This window comes from Sprattus sprattus, assembly GCF_963457725.1.
Source record: "Sprattus sprattus genome assembly, chromosome: 3".
Taxonomy (NCBI): Eukaryota; Metazoa; Chordata; class Actinopteri; order Clupeiformes; family Clupeidae; genus Sprattus; species Sprattus sprattus.
The window spans coordinates 52,776,933-52,800,875 of record NC_137922.1 but is presented as its reverse complement, the minus strand read 5'-3'; the positions used below and the strand labels follow the sequence as shown (position 1 = coordinate 52,800,875).

At 44.3% G+C, this 23,943-nt stretch overlaps 1 protein-coding gene across 3 annotated transcripts in view; it reads left to right on the top strand.

Moving 5' to 3' along the window:
* Nucleotides 1-362: 362 nt before the first annotated feature.
* The window catches only part of mkln1 (muskelin 1, intracellular mediator containing kelch motifs), a 26,950-nt gene continuing 3,369 nt past the window's right edge, over nt 363-23,943 (top strand). Inside the window, exons 1-14 of one of the 3 annotated variants that reach the window (XM_080833802.1) lie at nt 363-473; nt 1,654-1,723; nt 4,643-4,785; nt 5,066-5,154; nt 9,110-9,219; nt 9,590-9,782; nt 11,167-11,244; nt 12,073-12,138; nt 13,259-13,371; nt 15,561-15,773; nt 16,195-16,416; nt 17,237-17,366; nt 21,363-21,510; nt 23,601-23,715. In XM_080833802.1, the coding sequence (XP_080689928.1) occupies nt 394-473; nt 1,654-1,723; nt 4,643-4,785; nt 5,066-5,154; nt 9,110-9,219; nt 9,590-9,782; nt 11,167-11,244; nt 12,073-12,138; nt 13,259-13,371; nt 15,561-15,773; nt 16,195-16,416; nt 17,237-17,366; nt 21,363-21,510; nt 23,601-23,715 (1,770 nt within the window). In that variant the 5' untranslated portion in view covers nt 363-393. Of the gene's footprint in view, nt 474-1,265; nt 1,321-1,653; nt 1,724-4,642; nt 4,786-5,065; nt 5,155-9,109; nt 9,220-9,589; nt 9,783-11,166; nt 11,245-12,072; nt 12,139-13,258; nt 13,372-15,560; nt 15,774-16,194; nt 16,417-17,236; nt 17,367-21,362; nt 21,511-23,600; nt 23,716-23,943 lie in introns of those variants that run through there. The other 2 variants (XM_080833803.1, XM_080833804.1) reach the window with 2 other exon arrangements.

Sequence of the window (23,943 nt, the reverse complement as noted above, 5' to 3'; positions counted from 1 at the left end):
ATCAGTTCTCACCACACAACGACGTCTCATCTTTGCTCCTTGAATGTCGATATGTAATGGTATGGAGTTATTGAAAATTACTACGTGTAAAAAAGACTAGAAATTGAATGTTTATTTTTGCCTCGAAAGTTGAACTGGGTGCCTTTAATACCATGGCCGAAATGGAAGAGTCCTACGTGGCTCACATATCTACCAGCTACAAACTACCATGATGTTATCCTTTACTGACTTGAGGATATGTTGAGTCCAATGGTCATACTATTGACTATTATTATACAGGCGTGGAGCTGTACGTAGGTTGGGACAAGGAATTAAAATTGAACTGTCCCTTTAAGAGATGTCACTCCCAGATCTTACTTGACGATCGTTGCTGCCTGTTATTTGTGCAACAAGATGGCGGTGGCTTCTGAGAACAGAGTGCTTTCCTACAGTGTTTTTAAATGGAGCTCTTACTCCTCTACATACTTGCCAGAGTGAGTAGCTCATGCACACATGGACCGCGATTCTCACTTTGTATTTTGAGGGCACAAGTGTCCTAATCGGTCAAATGGTTTATCCTCGACCCAAGTTGAAAGCGGGCCAAGTACTCCACCTAGACAACCAGGTTAGCTAGCTAGTGAGCCATCTAATTGGCCCGATAAGGCTAAAGAACAAAACGCCTCGTTTAACTTCATTCCCATACAGCGCTCGTATTCTGACTACAGCTTGGAGATAAAATGGGCATTCTAATATTCTAGCTTTAGTTGTTGTTTTGCACACTAACTACGTTCATTTTCTCCTAACTATCACAAATTGCAACGTATGCAAGCTAGCCATGAAGCTAACTGTTAGCATTTTGGGTATCTGTCTTCGTTTACAGTCAAAGCTAACGGTGGTTAGATAACACTGTTTTCAGCTCGCTAGCTAGAGTCTGTATTACCCGACGGTAACTGAGATAGCATAACATCTGATAGACCTTAGCTAAGACATAAGATCTGATGGTTATTTTCCAGGTCGACACCTGTCCCGAAAGTGCTGGTTGCCTACAGCTCTACTCCCCTTTGATCATGCATTTTGTTTGTCAATCACGATTTGGGTTGTGTAACGTAACTTGGCTATGATAGCTAGCCGTTTAGCCAGGTTTTCAATCTAGCGGCTGCCTACCGTCACTGATGCTCGTACTACCCAGGAAATCTGACTCTTCACAGTACCTATCACCCAAGCAGAATGCAAGCTATCTATTTTTGGCCCTTGTTTGTGGCGGTATGGGCTGTCAGTTCGTTAGCTAAGAGGAGGACAATCATTTCTGATGATCATTTCTTTACTTGTAAGAGCGATAAGGTGGACGACATTGCTTCTCAACTGTTCGATGTGGAGTTGACTAAAATACATTAATATAATTGTTTAACTAGGATTGATTCGGGAAGTATCAAACGATTCGCTTACATAATTAGCTATATCCCTTAAAATGCACACAAAACGGCCATGATGCAAAGGATGTGTTTTTGAAGCGCATAGTTCTACATGGTCTCTAGACTTTGACAGTCGTTATATTATTGCATCTGTAAGTCATGGTAGTCATATTGACTGAAATTTGTAGCGTTTGTCATTGGTTATTTGAATGTATTCACACTGTAGCAAGTCTACAGCTCTAACACTTTCACTTGTTTACAGGAACATCTTGGTGGATAAACCTAGTGACCAGTCTTCACGATGGTCCTCTGAAAGTAACTACCCTCCACAGGTAAACCTCATTGCACTGTCATTCTCTTCTTCCCATATCTTAAGTACCAGGGCTTATCTCTTGAATGCATGGCCCTCCCTATTATGTCCAGATGATTGAATTTAATGTCCTCAACATGGTTTCAGTGGAGGAACATACAGTTCTCAAAGGGGAAACAGAACGCTGAAGGCTCGCTCAAATATGTATAGTTATGACAATGTTTCCCTCTGCTGTGTGTACAGTAATGGATGGATTACACTTTGGGATGGTTCTAAATTAGCTCAATGATGCATTAATATTGGCAGTACTCTTCACATTGGCTGCCACTACAGCTAACAAGGTACTCCTTGACTATGCGTGTAGCAGAGTCCATTTGTACTGAGATAGCATGTACCTTGGCCTAGCTGCTGAAACATGGCTGTTCTCCTTCTTCCTCTGTCTCTCTTTATAAATATGTCTCTTTGTAGTTCTCTTTTTACATAGACCAGTTCAGGCTTGTGGTTGTTGAGAACAAAAAAAGGAGGTCGAGATGGTTGGCTGCTTTAAAAAAAGCAAACAAACAAACAAACAAACAAAATCTCCCACCTGGCATGGGCGATATGGCAGTCTGAGGTTTGACCGCCCAGTTGCATTTCTTCACGATGCAAACCACCCTTGCCCAACCACCTAAACAGTACAAATTTGAAACTGAATCAGATTACTCCCTTGTTTTATAGTAGGCAATGCATCAAATGGTCTTTGGCTGCACTATGGAAAGTCTCTTGTGTGGCAGCCTACACTGACATTAATCTGACGAACAGTGTTTTGATGAAGGCCATGTTTCAACAGCTAGGCTTGAGAACATGGAGACATTACTGAATGAATGGTTGTCAGCGAGACACCTTGTTAGCTTTCATGGCAGACATTGTGTAAAGGACGGCCAAGATGAATGGAACAGTGACCTGCTGTAGACTCATCCCACTGTGCCATCTATCCATTCTGAGTTGTGCCCACAGCAGAAAATGGATCGATGCCTGAGCTGCCAACCAGCAGATGGCCGTCAAGTTTAACAGCCGAGCCCCTGTCGCCATCATCATCGTTATCATTAGTAGAAAGGCTCCTCCCATCTCTCGGTAATTGCCATTCCCACGGGTGATGGGCCTGGAATGAGTCCGTGAGGAGGCTGTTTCACATGTAACCCTTCCTAAGTGTGTGCGCTTCAATGTCATGAAAAATGCTTCATTGATTAAGTTTACGTATGCACAGAAATGTGATTATTGGAAAGACCGTTATTCAGGCACATGTGTGACTTAGTCATTGGAAGGAGTATGTGATGTGTGAGCTTTTAATGATCCTGGTAGCAAGTGAAGTTCGAGGAGCAAGAGTCTATATAGGTCTACTTGTTTAGTTGGTCCTCATGGATTTATAGATGGAACCAATTAAGGAGAGGCTGTATAGCTTTTGCACCAGATAAAACCACTGCTCAGAAAGCTGTGTCCAAGATTGATCTACATACCTGTACCTGTTATGTATGAGCAAAATGGAGGAACTGGAGTGCTTGTTTACGACAGCGTGAAACATCTTCACCTTGACTTTAATTGAAGGGGTGTATTCCGCATCGTTTTTGTTTGAGGGAAGAAAATGCTTTGAGTGACAGTTTTTGACAGCCTAACTGTGTTTGAAGCAAAGTTACAGCACGCTGATGAGTTGGTGGCTGGCTGCAGATAATTATAGTCATGTGTTGTGCAGTAGTAGTGTGTAGACTGTCAGATCTGCCCTCCTGTCAGGGTTATCTTTACTGGAAAAACTGTTGTGTTAGTTTTGTTTGATTGAGCTATGTGTCGTAAACAGAGACTGTTTTTGCATGATATTTTCACAAGAGCCTTATATCATCCACCATGTCCTCGGCAGAGAGAGAGGATGCTAATTTTCCTCAGTTTTCATGGAAGAGGATTATTTTCCTTGTTGTGGCCTGTTTGTTTGCATGAGAAATGGCCTCAGAAATGTTGGTTTGAGGTTGTGCCCCCGGATTATCCCTCTCAGTGAACTTGTCTGTTCTGTACACACGATGTTCCTCTCAACTCCTCCTTCCCATCAAGCCTCCAGAAGCACAAATGCACACAAGGTTTTGCTCCTTTTGCACACCATCTCGTTCTGTGGTGCTTGTTGTCATGACTACAGGGTATTTTCCTTGATGGAATTCCCTGAAAATCCAGGCTGGGCAGGGAGCAGGTATCCCTCCTGATTGTTCTGGAAGGCACTTGAACTTGACATGAACTAATAAAAGGATGTGAAAGTGAAACCGATGTCTTTGCTTGGAAAGCGCTTGTATTTTCTGTCAGTGGTGGCCTAAAAACAACCTACTGGTTTCGACCTCTGCCTTTAGTTAATTCACATTCTGACTGTTCTCTTCATATGAAGACTAAGAAGAGGAAGACTAGAGGAAACTCTAAATGTTTTTTATTTTTAGAGTTACAAATTCTCATCACATTTAGCCTATTGGTTATAGTTACTAGGCTAACCAATGTAGTCTATTTACCAGTCCATTTTTATATCTTTGAGGTTCTTACTCTTTAGGATTGATACTTTTTCATTACATTAATTCAAAGCCAATAGAAAACCTGAAAGAAAGCCTTTGTGGACTCATCCCACTGTGAACCCAGAATAATAACAGTATGTTCTTTCATGGGAACTGGGAACATTATTACATTTGGTTCTTGACTCGATCTGTGATTTAATAAAATTGTCAGCCCCCCAAAGCATTGTTCTGTCTCAGACATCATAGTTAAAGCAGAGATTCTGCAAAAGATCCTGCTCAGTGCCATTTAAAATAATACTTAATACACCCTTAGAGCTCTCTGGAATATCAATCTGGGCGTTGTACTCAGTGGTGTGCTCTGAACCTGTGGTGTTTGTTGCTGCTCCTGTGGTTCTAAAAGATTGTCTGTGTTGTTTTGGCAGTACCTTACCCTGAAGCTGGAGCGGCCGGCCATCGTGCAGAGCATAACCTTCGGGAAGTACGAGAAGACGCATGTGTGCAACCTGAAGAAGTTCAAGGTGTTCGGAGGGATGAGCGAGGAGAACATGACCGAGCTTCTGTCCAGGTGAGGGAACAGCAACACTGCAGTGTTGTGTAATTGAAAGAAACAGTGTATAGTTATTTAAAAGCCTGTGGTCTGCAGAAACGAAATGTTAGAGATGATCATGTAGAATTCATTTTAATTTTGATTAACACACATTATATGTTCAAGGAGAGGAAATATACAGACAGTGTTTTTTGTTTTAGGGATGTAGATTTAATTAGAGCACATTTTAGGCAAACATCCTAATCTCCTCTTCTCTCCCCTTATGTCCTCTTCGCTTCCTCTCCTCTCCGGTCTTCAGTGGCCTTAAGAATGACTTTAATAAGGAGACGTTCACGCTCAAACACAAGATCGAGGAACAGATGTTTCCCTGCAGGTTCATCAAAATAGGTGAGCATCATCCTCCATTTTGATTCTACCTCAAAGACTCCAAAGATATCTTAGAATAGGGCCCCTGAGCATGGTCCTCCTTTGGCTGGGTTCTCTCCCTCTCCCTCTCCCTCTATCTCTATCTCTCTCTCTCTCTCTCTCTCTCTCTCTCTCTCTCTCTCTCTCTCTCTCTCTCTCTCTCTGTAAGGGGAAATGTAACTCTTCGCACCACCAATCCCTTCCTACTACCTGGCTTCTGGTGTGCCTACCAGGGTTGCCGAGGTCGGAAAACCAGCCCCCACTCCCTTTTAATTGTCAAGTTGCCCCCCCCCCCCCCCCCATTTGAGTAACTCCACCCACGGCTTAATTGTAACTTTTGCGAAGATTCAACATTGTTTTTCTGGCACGCGCTGCACCTGCTGGCATTCTGTCAAAGCGAGCTAAGCCCGGGACCTGCACTGCTGTCGGCTGCACAGACCAGCACACATCGCTACATCAACCCCCAGCCTCCGAGAACAGAAGAGCTGAGTGGATGAAGTTTATTTTTGATGGCAACGTCCCAGCTACAGTCGGGAAAATGTGTCCGTGTGTGCTAACCACATTGTGTCTGACTGCTTTTTCAACCTGAGTCAGTACAACACAGGACTGGCAACGAAATTTTTCAAAAGAGGCATCATCACCAAATACTGACGCAGGAAATGTAAGTATTAAATAAATAATTATGATATGTGTTAAGCACTAGCTAACGCAACCAGCTGAGGTAATAGACGTATGCAAATATCTAGACAGTTATGGGAGTAACTTGTTAATTAAATAGTTTGTTAATTGAATGTCTGTAAGATGAACTTAATCTCATCAACAGTCTTATATAACATGTGCGTATAATGGAAAGATGGGTGTAGAGGGTAAGCAACGTTAGCATGTTATGTTAGGTGGAAATGTGTAGAATGAGCGGAGACCTAACCTTGGAGCAATGCAATCACTAATTTAATTTGGATCCAGAGGTACATCTCATCTGCCATGCCGCCTGTTAAACTGTGCATGCCGGCTTCTAGACAGTAAAGTTCAGCAAGTAGCAACTCTTAAAATCACTGCTACTTGGTTATTACTATTGTCAACAGGGTTTCTCTTGCCTCACCAGAGTTTATTACTCACTTGTAAACCTCTAGGTCATGGTTACAGATGTGTGAGGATATCTGCATTTACCATCATTTGCCAGTTTATTAGGCACACAAAAACGAATGCAGTCGAATACAACAGTTCTGCAATAAATGTAATTTAAGATAGGTGGTGATTCATCCGTATGATCATTTTGGAGGATGTAGTCTGTGGTGCTGTTAAACTGTATTGAATTAAGCACGTAGGTGTTTGTTACCTCGCCTATCCTCACTGATTAAAATGGAGTCGTCAAAATAATCGAAACGTGTAGGTCCAGTGCAATGCATTACAACTCAACAGCACCACAAACTGCAGCCACTAAACTGAGAATATGTATGCAGTGTTTTATTTATTGCTTTTCGTGACATTCGACAAAGTATTAAATGTTGCTGCTGTTGGTGTTTAGGAAAGCGCATCTGGACAGACGGCTGTGGAACATCATGTGGCCTGCCAGACGGAAACACTGAAGATGTGCACAGTTGGCAGCTTTCTATGAAAACTCTCCAACCTCACTTCAGAAGTATAATTTGGTTGGCCTAAGGTTTTATAAGTTGTAATTGTTTCTAATTTTTTTAAATTGACTAACAGGATATGGCTTGTGTGTTTTTATGTATCAAAGGAACGTGGAAACGTGTCCTGCAGTAATGTTGGTGTTGGCATGTCAACTGTTGCTATGGTTGTCACAACCATTCCACAACCAACACCAATTAAGAGACCATTTAAGAAAACTCGCTTAGAACTGGAGGCGGAAAACAAGAGCCCTTTTAGAAGGCAGCTCATCTATGGACATTGGATATCCACAGGATTCTACGTATGATCTACGTATCTGAAACCGCTGAGAAAATTGTACAACTGGTGACAGCCATTCATAGTGTAATTTTTTTTTTTTTTTTGGTGGGATCATATCTAGAATCCTCAGGCCAAACCTAACAGTGTGAAGCAGCATTTAGCTGATGTGCTGCATGCAACTGGAACAAACTGCAAGAACATCTTAGGTGTACCCCAAATGTAGCATTTTTAAATCTAGGTTGAAAACATTTTTCTGTTTCTGTGCCTATGATCAAACTCTAAAACTTGAACTCTATGTCTACTACACTTTATTGTTTTAATTAAATTACTTCTCTTTTAAATAAATATAATCCTTTATTGATTTACACGTTTAAGCGCTGCTTCTTCATGTTCCATTTGGATATTCCTTTTGCTTGTATGTATGTATGTAAAGCACATTGAATTTCCTCTGTATATGACATGTACTGTGTAAATAAACCTACCTGGCCTCGACTAGTATGGTATCTTTGAAACCAAACTGATGATACAAATTTTGTTGTTTCTGTAAACAATATTTTTTAATTGTAATATTTTGCCTATTTAGTGCCTATAAACAATTGGTACTGCCATATCAGGTGGTTTAACTTTGTTTAAAAAATTGTGGGCTATTTGCCTTTCTGAAGATAAAAGTCTATATAAAAACGGTTTAATGTGCTTTCAGTGTTTGACATGTTGACAAATGGCAAACATGACGGACGAACCGTAAGCAGTGTAAGACTAGGAACAGTAATACGTTGTATTTTCTTCCTTACTAATTATAGTAATAGGTCACACTGTATTTGGATGGTTTCGTATAGACGATCTAGAGATGTTCAAATAATAAAAAAAAACATATCCGACACAACTCGGTTGACTGAAAAAACTGTTTACTACAAGTTATGGTTAGGGATTGGGTTTGGTAATGGTAATGTTCAGTGAACAAATCTGCAAAGATCCAAATAATGAGTCGCCTTATAATAAACTGACAATTTCTATGCATTAAAAAATGACTGCTATATTCCTCTTAGACATAAATGCCCACAGACTGCTCTGTAGATGTTGAAGGCAGTCTCTAGTGCGAGCACATTCAAACACACAGGTTCGAGGCCAGGATGATCCACCATGTGTGATGCCATTAATTTCAATGGCTTGTAAGTAATAATGACATGGGTCACCAACTGCAATGATTTAATTGGTAATGTTAACCGGTACATAAACAAACAGTGGGTCTGCTACACAGCCAGGAAGACCGTATTATCTTCGCCGATGTACAAACATCCAAAAAGAATTGTCGAAGTGACGAAAACCAAAAGCTAATGACTAAACCGTTCAGAAATGTCCTGATCTCGAACTTGTTCGGGCGCCTCTTCTTGCTCAGGGTCTTACTCTGGTTGAAACAAATGGTTGCACTACTAGGTTTTCTGCGGCAGCCATGTTTCTCTCAGGGGTCACAGTCGACCAATCCCATGGTAGCGTCAAACCACTCTCGCTTTGTCACGCGCCGCAGAAGAGGCGGGGTGGGTGGGCAGTGACTCATTAGCATTTGAAGGTACAGGCACTCAAACTCAAAGAATAAAAAGGGTGCTGTGGTGCTTGATCTTTGTGGTATTTTGACCAGAGCATGTCACAGACATTTCTTTAAGACCCTAGGGAACTGTGACAACTAGTGGAAACGGGGTGTAATATGTCTCCTCTAAAGACTCTGGATTAAATGTAACAGCTCTTGCAAGCTTGAAATCATGAAACCGTATAATCTCTGTTGGATATTCATAGTTTTACTTGTTGATGCTTGCTGTCATATATATGTTAACATTTAGAATGGGTCGTTCGATTGTTTGAGTGTTTATGCAGTTATAGACAAACTGTCTCTGTGTCAAACTGTTATAGATAGAGATAAATAAACAGGCTGTACAATTGACACAGGCTATAATGTACGATTGCTTCATTGTGTGTGTGTGTGTGTGTGTTTGTGTGTTTGTGTGTGTGTTCGTGTGTGTGTGTTTGTGTGTAGTGCCTCTCATGTCATGGGGACCAAGCTTCAACTTCAGCATCTGGTACATCGAGCTGCATGGCATTGAGGACCCAGACGTGGTGCAGCCCTGCCTTAACTGGTACAGCAAGGTGAGCGCCTATCTGTGCCTCTATACACACACACACACGCTTACATATACACACACACACACACACACACACACACACGCTTACATATACACACACAATCACATATACACACACTCAGATATGCTCACACAGGCACACACAGACACACACGCAAGCTCACATACACTCGCCTCTACCTGTATCGACCTTGCACAGTTTTGATTTCATTGCTGTTTCATTGCGGTTTTGATTTCATTGCTGTTTGAACATAAGGCCATATACTGACCCTGATAGGACAGCATAACACATTTATACAATATTGGTTGATCTTCGCTTGAGAGTGTGTAAAGAGTGCTAAGCGTCTGTGTGTGTGTTGGCCTGGCCCCTGCAGTACCGGGAGCAGGAGGCCATCAGGCTGTGTCTGAAGCACTTCCGGCAGCACAACTACACGGAGGCGTTCGAGTCGCTGCAGAAGAAGACGCGCATTGCCCTGGAGCACCCCATGCTCACGCGCCTGCACGAGCGGCTGGTCCTGCGAGGCGACTTCGACGCCTGCGAGGAGCTCATCGACAAGGCAGTCAAAGGTGAGCAAGCAGAGGGGGTTGCCACGGCTATTCAAGTCAAAGGTCACAAGTCAAAGTTCAACTTCAGAGATGCTGACTTTGTACATCCCCCAAGGGGACTTTTTAGTTGTTGTTTTTTTAAGGCAGGGTAGGTAGTGGTGTACGTAGGCTGTTATTAGATTATACACCCAGGGACTGCCAGCTTACGTCATGGAAAGTAGAGAGAGAAGAAGCTTGGCAGGCTAACCTCGTGTTGTGTAAATACAATAAAAAAAAAATAAAGCACATGGCTAAATGATTGTAAGAAATCACCATGAAAAACCTGCCACTACTGGCTCATTGTAACCTGACATCGGAGTAACCATGGCGTGGAAAATGGCCTTGACCACAGCCGTGCTGCAACCTGATGCAGACTCTAACGTGACCTCACCAAATGCCCAATGCAAAGTCGAGAGTGTCGGGGAGAGAGTTGCCATGGCGTCGGCGTTCATCATCGCATCACGGCCACAGCTTGATGCAAACACTGCTGTGGCCAAATGCAAAGCTGATATAACCAAGATGATTGATTAGTCGGAGTCCTTTCCTTGGTTTTCATCGTCCAAGTTCATTTAGTTTTTCAACCAAAGTCTTGAATTTCCTCACTCGGGTATGACGATGCTGGAAGGCACCATTAACTTGATGTAGAGGTCCCTCTGTATGCCTATAAAAGAGTATATTTGTGATAACAAGCTTATCCAGACCTCTGTCAAACCCAAAGTAAAACCGGAGATGCCAGGTTCTACACATAAGCCCATGTTTCAGGTTCCCAGAGTATTTAGGTGGCGCTCAGCACAGTTGTCGGGGTTACCTCTAAAATCCTGTTTTTGGGAAATAGCCCCCAGGTATGAAATCCCCTTAAGAAGCCCCAAACCTTTAGAGCTGCTGTGTGTCTGTGTGCGGTTAGGGCGAATTAGCCTGCTTTCTGTGTGGGACTGACGCGTAGCGGGGTGACTGCTAATCTGACACCCCCGGTGACGCGAGGTGCGAGGATGACGACTGAGGACGCCGTCTGCCTTTGGCTTTAAAGATTAGCTGTGATACCCCCCCATCCACCCCCTCCCTTTCTCCGTCTCCAAGTGTACTGATCAATCTTTTCCCCCTCAAACTCGCTCGCTCTCTCTCTCTTTCACTCATTTCTTTTTCTTTCCTCCCTTGTTTTTTTTTTGCACCTGTTTTTTTTTTCTCTGTCTATGTCAAATATTTCTCTATTTGCTTTTGGTGTTTTTTGCTCCTCGCCTCCTTTACTTCTCTCATCTCTTCACACCCCCTCTCCCTCCTTGATCATCCATCTCTTCTCTTTCTCTCTCTCTCTCTCTCTCTCTCTCTCTCCTCCTCTCTCTGCCTCCTTTCCGCTGATCTACTGCAGATGGTTTGTTCAATCAGTACATCAGTCAGCAGGAGTACAAGCCCCGCTGGAGTCAGATCATCCCCAAATGCAACAAAGGTAAAAAGGGCACACACACTCACACACACACACACACACACACACACACACACACACACACACCACATTGACACAGCTCTCACACACACACACAGGAGTCAGATCATCCCGAAGTGCAGAGGTAGAAGGCAAGCTGCACGCAGACCGCAGGGCTGTAATTGGTCAAACCCATCGCTGTTTACCTTATGGGTAGTAGCGTAAATTAGATAAACGGCTCAGATACCTCGCAATCCCCTCAGACGTATTTTTTTGTTACAATAACGGGGTTTTTACATTGCAAAGTGTCTTTCTCTGTAACTAAAAAAAGATCATCTACAGAGTTTGGTCCGCCATTTTACTTTTTTAATTGCTTTGTGACAGCCACCAATCAACGGAGAACTATAAATGTTCAAGTTCAACAAACTTTTAAAAAGGTACAAAGAGCACACATACGCTCACACACAGTCAGGGACAAACTCACTCAGGATGCAGAACACACATTCAGTTACCGTACCCGGCACTGAACATTCATACCCCCCCCCCCCCCAGACAGTTCTTTCCTGTGTATTTCCTCTCATAAGCCTTGTAGTGACCCTGACCCTGCCCCCCCCCCCCCCCCCCCCCCCAACACACACACACACACACACACACACACACACACACACTCACACTCACTCTCACACACACACTCCACATGTGACTTGTGCTTCGGTCACTCTCACTATGGTTCTTAGTTCCTCTCTTTCCCCATCTTTCTGGTTCACTCTCACGCTCTCTCACTCCCCCCTCCTCTCTCTGTCTCTGTCTCTTCCCTCTCAATGTCTTCCCCTCTGTCTCTGTCTCTCGTAGGTGATGGAGATGATAACAGACCTGGCATGAGGGGTGGCCACCAGATGGTTATTGATGTACAGACAGGTGAGACACACACACACACACACACACACACACACACACACATACACACACACACACATCCTGTCTGACCCTATTGAGTGCATGGACAAATGTTTGTATGCGTGTTGGAGTGGAAGTCCCATGCCTTCAGGGTGTGTGTGTGTGTACTGGGCTGACTGGCCAGACACCAGATGGACTTAGAGGACACTGAGTGATCGGTGGTTAGAACCAGTAGCCCAGACTAGACAGTCTAAACAGCGACCTAGAATAACCTCGTGGGACTTTGACACACACCCGCATACGAGCTCAGTTAGCCACGCTGCCATGGAGATCAACTTTGGGCACATGGGTAGCCTACTGTGTCACCACATTCCATTCTAATCAATAGAGAACTCCAGTGGAGACTGGCCCATTCATAGAGCACTGTACACACACACACACTCAGGCAGTCGCACGCACACACGCAGTCGCACGCATACACAGTCGCACGCACACACAGTCGCACGCACACACACAATCACACATACCCACACACAATCACACATACACACAATCACACTCCCAGTCAGTCACACACCCTCACATTCACACCCATACAAACCTACAGCACACACACACACTCACGTATGCTCACACAAACTCAGAGCACACAAACACATATACACACTTGAAAGCAAACACTCCCACCAGACCTCTGTATGTTGACATGGCAGAGCTGCAGACACTGATGCCCAGTAATGTTGAGCTCCCATAGAGTGGACGTCAGTGTGAGCTCCTTTGAACACTGAGGGAAATCAAATGTGTGTCTGTGTGTGTTTGTCTGTTTGTCTCTGTGGAAGAATAAGGTGACACTTAGATAACTCTGTATTTGCATTGTCACCCCCCTTCTTTGCTCTTGTGCTCTCTCTCTCCCTCTCTCTTTCCTCTTTCTCCCCCACTCCACCCTCTTTGTCCCTCTCTCTTCCTCTCTCTCCCTCTCTCTCTCTCTCTATCTCTCTCTCTCTCTCTCTCTCTCCTCTTTCTCCCCCACTGCACCCTCTTTGGCCCTCTCTCTCGCCACCCTATTTGTCCCTCTCCTCTCTCTCTCTCTCTCTCTCTCTCTCTCCCTCTCTCTCTCTCTCTCTCTCTCTCTCTCTCTCAGAGACTGTGTATTTGTTTGGTGGCTGGGATGGCACGCAGGACTTGGCAGATTTCTGGGCGTACAGTGTACAGGACAACCAGTGGGCATGCCTCTCCAGAGACACAGAGAAAGAGGTGTGTGTCTGTGTGTCTGTCTGTCTGTCTGTTTGTCTGTGTGTTCGTGCATATCCTGTGTGTGTGTGCGCGTGCATGCATGTGAATGCAATCTTTCCGGCTCTGTGTGTGTGTGTGTGCGTGTGTGTATCAGTGTGTGTATGCGCTCGTGAAAATGAGCAAGACCTTTCCAAAACACTTCCTTGGGGTATTCCTACGCTCCCACGTAGTAAGAATGAATGAAAGGGGCGAGTGGTGATTCGCACCACGTCCTGTGACACGACACAAACCTGTCACAGGCAGTCTGCGTTTAGCTCAGGTCCTCTTCCCTGACTGCAGAGAATGGGAGCTTTACAGGACGATCAAACGACAGTGGACATGAGTGGCTCATTTAAGGTTAAAGCTGTCGGGTTCTCTGACACCATGTTTTAGTCACATGGGCACACACACACACACACACACACGCACACAAACACACACACAGACGTGACTACTGTGCAGACGCAAGCAACGAAGCACGTTTGACACACACGAGTGGCCTCCGACTTCATGACTGCCCATGTGCACTCGTTGTGGTATGTTTTACACACACACACACACACACACACACACACACACACACACACACACACACACACACACACACACACATATTGGAGAGCCTGTGTCAGCTCATCCACATTCAGGTGAAAGATCACATGGCATGTGGGAGCAGTGGTGTGTATATCAGGGCTGTTTACATAGTGAACGTCCAACCTCTGTTAAGGTGGATGGCTGCTTATACTACAGAGAAGTAGAGAGTGAGCCAGAGAGAGAAAGAAAGAGAGAGGGAGAGGAGGAAGGGGCAGAGGAGGAGTGAAAGTACAACCGGGAGAGGAGAAAAAAAAAGTAAGAATAGGGGGAGAGAGAGAGAGAGAGAGAGAGAGAATGAGAGGCTTGGGGACTTTCCACTCTGACGCAGCTTTATATGTGTGAGAGAGTGTGTGTGACCTGACACCATCTCTTGTTCTTGCAGTCTGTTCACTCTAGCTGCAATTACCCCAAGCAAAAAGATGCAGTCTTATACGAAGGCTGAAGTGACTTCATCTCTGTGTGTGACAGTGATGATGATGAAGATGATATGACCGTAAGATGATTTTGTAAAAGTGTGACTGTTGATGTTATCAGGACAACTCTTATAGGTATATTTAGTTACAGTGGAGATGATGTTGGGAAGATGCTGATGATGATGATGATAATGGTATGAAGATGATCATGGTGATTTCTAGTGACTTGTCAACAGCAGTGGTGTAATGAGCGCCCTTATGAGTGTGTGTGCGTGACCTGTGTGTTGGTGATCATGATGACCTATCATACTGCAATAGTGTTGAATTAGATGATGTTATTAAAGGGTAATCCTGAGGTTTATGAAGGTTGTAGTGGTGATCGTGACAGTGTTCATGATTTCGATGGGGACTGAGATCAGTTGTATAGTTAATTGTAATGCTTATGATAATTATTCATGATTATGAAGAAGAAGGTTTTTAATAATGATAGTGTATCCGGTGATGGACGGGCATGAAAACAATATTGCGTGCTCTCAACATCTTACAACTGGGTATTGAATGACGCTCATTTCAATAGATCCTTTTCTGCTCTGTAGTCAATTCACCAATGCATATTCTGCCTTTAACTCATTTAACGTTTAAGAACGGACTGAGGATGGAACTAAACATGTCATCAAAGCCTTCATAGTTTACTGAACTTCCTCCTTCCGTGTTGAACAATGCACAAGGTGCTGCTGGGAAATGGAGTTCTCTTTGCTAGTTCTGTTGTTGTTTCTTTCCTGCGTACAACTCCTGTAGCATCCACGTCCCTCAGGGTCTGATCCACCATTTTGGCTGAGGATATTCCATATTGTTCAGTCGATCTTGGTTTGTTTACATGCTTATCTTTGCCATTAGAGCTTATCATTTATCACCACCTATTGGAAGACGTGTGGTGGATTGTGGTGGATAAACAACAATCGCAAAACGTTATTGTTCATATCCCTGGTCATCTTGGCATAAGTATAAAGTCATATTATCTCTCTCCCTCCCTCCCTCCCTCCCTCCCTCTCTCTCTCTCTCTCTCTTTTCTCTCTCTCTCTCTCTGTCTCCCTCTCTCTCCTTTTCTCTCTCCCTTTCTCGCTCTCTCTCTCTGTCTCTGTCTCTCTCTCTCTCCCTGCCCAGGGTGGTCCTAGCGCGCGCTCCTGCCATAAGATGTGCATCGACTCCCAGCGCCGACAGATCTACACACTGGGCCGCTACCTGGACTCGTCTGTACGCAACAGCAAGTCCCTCAAGAGCGACTTCTACTGCTACGACATCGACAACAACACCTGGACCCTCCTCAGCGAAGACACGTCGGCCGACGGAGGACCCAAGCTGGTGTTCGACCACCAGGTGAGACACACACCTCACGCACACACTCATGTTTCTTCTCTGTCCCTCCCTCACTCTCTCCCTCCCTCTTTCTCCCTCCCTCTTTCCCCTTCTCAATCTCTCTCTCCCATCTCCCTTTCACTCTCTCTTCACTTATCTCCCTCTCCCTTCTTCCCTTCTTCCCCCTCTCTCTCACACAGATGTCAGATCTTTTTAACACAAACAGGTGTGTAGACAAAGGTCTGTGGTCAATTGATAGTAATAGTAGCCTGTTGTTTTCCTGGTGATATGTGTTTATGTACTTGGTGCTTCTTTACCATGGTGTGGGGTAGTTGGGGATGGGGCGACATTGCAGCCTTTATTGGAGTCCATGTGATGGTTCAATAAAGAGGTTTTACATTTCAAATCTCTCTCTCTCTCTCTCCCTCTCTCCCTCCCTCAGATGTGCATGGACTCGGAGAAGCACATGATCTACACGTTTGGCGGCCGCATCCTGACATGTAACGGGAGTGTGGACGATAGCCGCTCCTCTGAGCCGCAGTTCAGCGGTCTGTTTGCGTACCACTGCGCCACGGCAACTTGGAGCCTCCTACGCGAAGACTCGTGCAATGCAGGACCCGAGGACGTGCAGTCCCGCATCGGACATTGCATGCTCTTCCACACGGTAAACAACACACACACACACACATACACACACACACAGCGAGGCACGTGTACACAAACACAGTCTGTACATAAATCACATATGTGTACAATTTGTATGTCATGCAAATTACCAATCTCTCCATCTCTCACACACACACACACACACGCACAAACACACACACACACACACACAGCACTTGTATCACATGAACACACACATATCTGCCCTGAGGCCATTGTGTCTGTGGCTTCATTCTGCATGCTGCCCTTCTCTTGTCATGTCATTTGTTACTGCTTGGATAGTTTGGAAGAACTAATGAGATCTAATATTCTACTGGTCTGTTTTGCTCCTCTCTCTTTCTTTCTTTTGACCTCATTCATCCATCCATCTTCTTCTCTTGTCCTCCCTCCTGCTTTCTATCCACCTTTCCTGTTCATTCACTCCTGTCTCTTCATGTTTTTACCTCTTCATCCCTCTGTTCTTTTTTTACTTCCCTTTGTCCTCCCCTTATCTCCCATTTCTACACCTTCAACTTCATTTTTTCTGGGCTCTTTTGTTCTTTTCTTTCCTTTCCCTCCATCATCTTTCTCTGCTTCAACTCATCTCTCATCACCCCCTCTCCTCTCTTTCCACCTCTCTTCTTCATGCTTCTCTTTCCCCTTTCGCCTCTTCACTCTCTTTCCCCTCTCCTTACTTCTCTTTCCCTTTCTTCTCTTCTTCTTTCACTCTTCACTTCTCCTTCTCCTCCCTTTCTACCCCTCCTTTCCTCTCATTCTCTATCTTCTCTTCCTCCTCTGTCCTCTCCTCTCTCTCCATCCATTTCTTCTCCTCCCCCCAGAGGAACCGGTGTCTGTACGTGTTCGGAGGTCAGAGGTCAAAGACGTATCTGAACGACTTCTTCAGCTACGACGTGGACGGTGACCACGTGGAGATCATCTCCGACGGCACCAAGAAGGACTCGGGCATGGGTATGACCTCACCGCCATCCAATCAGCATCAACACGCCAGACTAGCCACACCCACCTTAGCTAGGCAGATCAAAACTAGTCTCAGTTACTAAAGATTGAAACCTTTTGTACAACATATTTCCCAAGAACAGTTGTTCCTGTGTATTTATGCATGTGTTGTTGATTTAGAGGTTATCGTAAACAGATTCATAAGGGCTGAAACAGGTAAATACAAGGTGTTTAATGCACAGTAATAATGGTATTTATTTTCATCATTGTAAATCCAGAGCCCATTTCATAACAACAAAAACTACTTACTGTAGATTTCATACAATTTGATATGTGTGAGTGGATGAAAATGTGTCAGTAGAGCAGACAACACCCCCACCCACCCCCTGTGTGTATTGTCTTGTCATCCTGATTGGTGCGAGTCAGTCGGGCGATGTCACCTTATTCCTGTAAGTCCCAAATATGGCCAAGCATGAGATCACCCTGTGGAGGTTTCCAGGAAAGGGCCGGTGATGTCATCATGCTGCTCGTGGTGACATCTTTATCTTAATCTTACTAAGAGGAAAGGTTTATGTTTGTGTGTGTGTGTGTGTGTGTGTGTGTGTGTGTGTGTGTGTGTGTGTGTGTGTGTGTGTGTGTGTGTGTGTGTGTGTGTGTGTGTGTGTGTGTGTGTGTGTGTGTGTGTTTGTGTGAGTATGAACGATCAGATTGCTTGTGGAGAATGATGGAAAAGGGCAGGTTCTCCCTGGCAATGAGTTGAGCCATTGTTCAGGCAGTGCTCAGGGTGGACCTTGCACCAGCTGATGTACCCACACACACTCACAATCACTTCGATTTCTGTGTGTGTGTCTGAGAACTACTCCTCAATTCATATTTTATGACACACTTGTGTGGTAATGCTGGGATTTTCTGCACCATTTGATGGGAAGCGATCAAGTCATTTGAGATCCTCAGAATTCTTTCTGTAGATTCTCTAGAACTGAGCTGAGGTCGAAACACAAACACCACACACTTTTTTTCCGTTTGGTGGTTTGGTTCTTTTATTTATGGTGTTTGCACACAGACACAAACACAGACACTCACCAACATGAACTTACTTGGAATCGTGTGTGTGGTTGTCTGTCTCTCTTAGTCCTGTATTTCTGGTGTTTGCACACAGACACAAACACACACACTCACGTACGGGAATTTACTTGGAATCATGCGTGTGGTTCTCTTCTCTTACCGCAAGCTGTAAGCGGTCCATGGGGACTCCTTCTCTAGGACCTATGAGCCTTGAGCGCTGTGTGACCAGAGAGTACACACATGTGGGCAGCCTGCTTGAGTTGTGGTAGTGGTTTATGGTGTAATCTGATTAAGAGGGGACTTTTTCAGAGGTCAGTTGTAGTGGTATAGGTGGGAGTTTGGATCCTAACTGTTCTCGGTTTTTAAGAAATGGATTTCTTCCTCGAGGAGACCAGGTGTAGTGAATGATTAGCCATAATTATCGGCTGTGACAAAATGTTTCTTCTGCCGATACATCACTGATACACGGGCACCAACGTTCGAAACGGTTTTTCAAGCACAGGATGGTTCAAAACAAATGTATCCAATTGAATTCAATTACGACATTTAACTTGTGATTTTCCAGAGCGTAAGCTTTAACATCAGGCACATTTTAAAACATTTACATTATCTGACATTTAGCAGTTTTGTATTCTTTTCAAGCGATCCTTTTGTTCTTCACCTGTATCACGATAGATCACTGTTCAAAGGAAACATATTGGGTCATGAGTTAAGCTATGATTTTCACCCCCTAGTATTCAGCCGAGTGCAGGCCTGGTTGCTGGAGATGTCACGCTGACATACACACACACACACACACACACACACACACACACACACACACACACACACAGAGGCTCTGACACACTTCCGGTCCCCATAAACAGATTGTGTAAAATCTCAGTAGGGCAACCTGACGCACGAACAGGGTATAAAAAGCCTGGAGAGAAAGAGAGAGAGAGAGAGAGAGAGAGAGAGAGAAAGAAGGGTGGGTGGGGTGGGGTGGAGGGTGGCGAGGAGGAAAGAGAGGGAGAGGAGGGGAAAGAGGGAGGGAGAAGAGAGAAAAAGAACAGTTTGTATTTTGGCAGGAAGGAAACAGCCCAAATATAATCATTCACAAATGTTTATCTCTCCTCTGTTCTGGCCAGTGTAAACGCCCTTGTTCTGGCCCACAGTGTGTGTGTGTGTGTGTGTGTGTGTGTGTGTGTGTGTGTGTGTGTGTGTGTGTGTGTGTGTGTGTGTGTTGTGTGTGTGTGTGTGTGTGTGTGTGTGTGTGTGTGTGTGTGTGTGTGTGTGTGTGTGTGTGTGTGTGTGTGTGTGTGTGTGTGTGTGTGTGTGTGTGTGTGTGTGTGTGTGTGTCGCACAGTATGTACATTTGTCTGTGCCACCCCCCCCCCCCCCCCCCCCCTACATTTCCAAAATGTACCACTCTCATGTTTGTGTGTGTGTGTGTGTGTGTGTGTGTGTGTGCACTTGCGTGTGTACCTGGGAGACAGAGAGTGAGATGATTTTAATACAATCCACGGCCCAACCATTATAGTCTGTGTTTGGCAGAAATGTCTTTAAAAAGGATGAATCACATTAGCAGACTCTCATTTAAAGGCCTTACCCTCACTTGGCAAATAGCACTCGCCCACCAGTAATTTCATAAGATGCAAAGCATCTGATGGTGTTCCTTGGAATAAAGCGAAGTGGAAATGCTCAGAGGACGTCAGTAATGATTTGTGATTAGCGTTTGCGTGGTGCTGGAGGGGGCGGGAATAATCATGTAGATTTGCTGTTTTTTGTGACTAAGTGGGTGTGTGCCTTTTTGCACTGTGTGTGTGTGTGTGTCTGTGTGTCGGTACACATTACATTTTTCCTTGTGGCTTGGATTTGAGCCCTTTGTGTGTGCGCATCTATGTGGGTGTGTTTTATCTGCGTGTGTTGACATGTGTATGTGCGTGTGTTGACATGCCCTTTTTTGTGATTTTAGCCTGTGTGTGTGTGTGTTTTCTGTCTTTGTGTGTGAATACAAGTGAGAGGTTGTTTTTGTCCTGGTCATTTTGTCTTTGTGTGTAACAGAGATACAGCTAGGGGTGGGTATCGCCAACCACCTCGCGATACGATACGCATCCCGATACAGGGGTCGCGATACGATATGTATCGCGATACATGCGATACGTACGTATACGATACGTATCCCGATATTTTAGGCTTATAACAAAAAAAATTGCCTGTAACTCCTTGACAGTACATCATAACATATTTCTCACCTCATGTGGATTCTACAGAAACTCTGCTTTCAAATTATACCATCAACTGGATGATGGGCAAAGTATGCAGGCAGGCACATGAACCAAGTAGACGCTGTACAAAGAAACAGACAAAAAAAAAAAAAAAAAAAAAAATTTTTTTTTTTTTTTTTTTTTTTTTTTTTGTTGCACGTGAAGTATCGATACTGACGCCTCCGTATCGATACACGCATCGTAAAGAGGCCCGCGACGATGTATCCCCGTATCGATATTTTGAACACACCCCTAGATACAGCACCCACATCTGTAACTGTATTTGAGTGTGTGTGTGCGCGTGTGTGTGTGTGTGTGTGTGTGTGTGCGTGTGTTTGTGTGTGTGTGTGTGTGTGTGTGTGTGTGTGTGTGTGTTCGTGCTCATATATTTCAGCTTGTTTTCAGTGTGTATCTGCGCTCATGTTTTGTATGCATGTGTGAGGTAGGATTGGTTACACGTGTGTGTGTGTGTTTGTGTCTTATATAGTGTAGTTCCCATGTTTTTGTACATCTATGCTGATTTGTTTTGTGTGGGTATGTTCCCATGTGTATCTAATCGAATGTGTTCTCTTTCTCTGTGTTTTTGTGTGTGTGTGTGTGTGTGTGTGTGTGTGTGTGTGTGTGTGTGTGTGTGTGTGTGTGTGTGTGTGTGTGTGTGTGTGTGTGTGTGTGTGTGTGTGTGTGTGTGTGTGTGTAGTTCCCATGACGGGCTTCACCCAGCGTGCCACCATTGACCCCGAGCTGAATGAGATCCACGTGCTCTCTGGCCTAAGCAAGGACAAGGACAAACGCGAGGAGAACGTCCGCAATTCCTTCTGGATCTATGACATTGCCCGCAACAACTGGTGTGTAACACACTCGCTACTGCACCCTCTCTTTCTCTCTCGCTCTCGCTCTCTCTTACACACACACACACACACACACACACACACACACACATACACACACAAGGAAAGGAAAATGAAGGTGTTTGTCCTAACTTGTTTCTGTTTCTAGAAGGAGCACATAACCACACACAGACAAACTTAAAACAATTAGACTCACACAGACAATGCTCACAAGAAGTCAACAAGCGTATCAGTTGATTTCTGAATATTTCTACACATCACAAAAGAACTACAATGCACGCAACACAAAAACTATATTTAAGGACTTAAAGGCACCCAGTGCAACTTTCGAGGCTTAAAAATAAACATTCAATTTCTAGTCTTTTTTAAACGTAGTAAGTTTCAATAACTCCATACCATTACATATCGACATTCAAGGAGCAAAGATGAGACGTCGTCGTGTGGTGAGAACTGATAGAAAATCGATAACAACAACAATCGCCGCCATTTTCTTTATTTTTTGTAGCCTACAATAAATACAGCAGGCTTCCAGTCAATGGAAAAATGGCCTCTCCCCACCGGCGATTGTTGTTGTTTATGATTTTCTATCAGTTCACAACGACGTCTCATCTTTGCTCCTTGAATGACGATATGTAATGGTATGGAGTTATTGAAACTTACTACGTGTAAAAAAGACTAAAAATTGAATGTTTATTTTTCATTGAATGTTTACATAAAGTTGCACTGGGTGCCTTTAAACAGATCAATACAAATTCAAAACCAATGGAAAGTAGTTTTGGTTCACTGGATGCATTTGCCTGAAACCCAAACGACAATTCTTCTGTCTGTCTGTCTGTCTGTCTGTCTGTTGTAAGGTCTTTGTGCTTCCATACTGACAGGCTTCCACTAGACACATTTCATGGCTTCACATTTAAATACCTGAAGGCCTCAGCATAGGGATACAAAGGTTGTGTGTGTGTGTGTGTGTGTGTGTGTGTGTGTGTGTGTGTGTGTGTGTGTGTGTGTGTGTGTGTGTGTGTGTGTGTGTGTGTGTGTGTGTGTGTGTGTGTGTGTGTGTGTGTGTGTGTGTGTGTGTGTGTGTGTGTGTGTGTGTGTGTGTGTGTGTGTGTGTGTGTGTGTGTCTGTCTCTGTCTGTCTGTCTGTCTTTCTGTCTGTCTGTCTGTCTGTCTGTCTGTGTCGGTCGTGTGTGTGTGTGTGTGTGTCCGTCCATAAAGGGATTGTGATGGTCAGTTGACCGTTAGACAATAACAGGAGTAAAAGACAATAAGCAGATGTGTTCAGGTAACTAAAGTTCATCCAAATAAGCTTAAAAAATAGCTTAGAAGCTTTTGATGGTTTTGAAACTTTGGGAACGCCCAGCACACGCCTTCAAAGAGTTCTATTAGCAACGTAAACAAGCAGACACACACACACACACACACACACACACACACACACACACACACACACACACAATAAAATGTTGGCAGAGGGACAGCATAAATATTTCAAAGGTGCCCATGACCTTCAGAGAGTGAATTTGCAATCGGTTTGCCCTCCAGAAAGGGACAAAATGTTCCGTGTGGTGGTGCGTTGGTGTGTGGGAGTGTGTGTGTGTGTGTGTGTGTGTGTGTGTGTGTGTGTGTGTGTGTGAGTAAGCGTGAGTGTATCTGTGTGTGTGCTTTCCGCTCTTTAAACCAGGAGAAAAAGCTTTGTTCCTCCTCTCTCTCTCTCTCTCTCTCTCTCTGTTAAATGAAGCGGTTGGTTGAGATTGTTTGTGTAAGCTGTCAGCATTCCCCCTGATTCCATTACACAACTTTCTGTCATCTGCATTTCAATGTGTGTGTGTGTGTGTGTGTGTGTGTGTGTGTGTGTGTGTGTGAGTGTGTGAGCTCAGTATGGACATACATGTGAGATCATTTTATTTAAATATTTTTTAGATTTTTATGGTATTGGTATTTTAGGTATTTGCATTTATACAATGCTCATCTGTGGGTCTAGTTTGTGTTCATCTGTGTAACCTCCTGTGTGTGTGTGTGTGTGTGTGTGTGTGTGTGTCTGTGTGTCTGTGTGTGTGTGTGTGTGTGTGTGTGTGTGTGTGTGCTCAGGTCGTGTGTGTATAAGAATGACCAAGCTGTGAAGGAGGCCCCCAGTAAGAGCCTTCAGGAGGAGGAGCCCTGTCCGCGCTTCGCCCATCAGCTGGTCTATGATGAGCTGCACAAGGTCTACAACACACACACACACACACATACACATACACACACACACACACACACACACACACTCTGTGTGTGTGTCTCTCTCGCTCTCTCTCTCACACACACAAACACATACACATAAATGCGGACCAAATAGCATCCACACAGAGAGGAACACATCATCTGGTAACATCACAGACACAGTACTGAGGATGTGTACATGTCCCACACACTCATACATACACACTTAAGT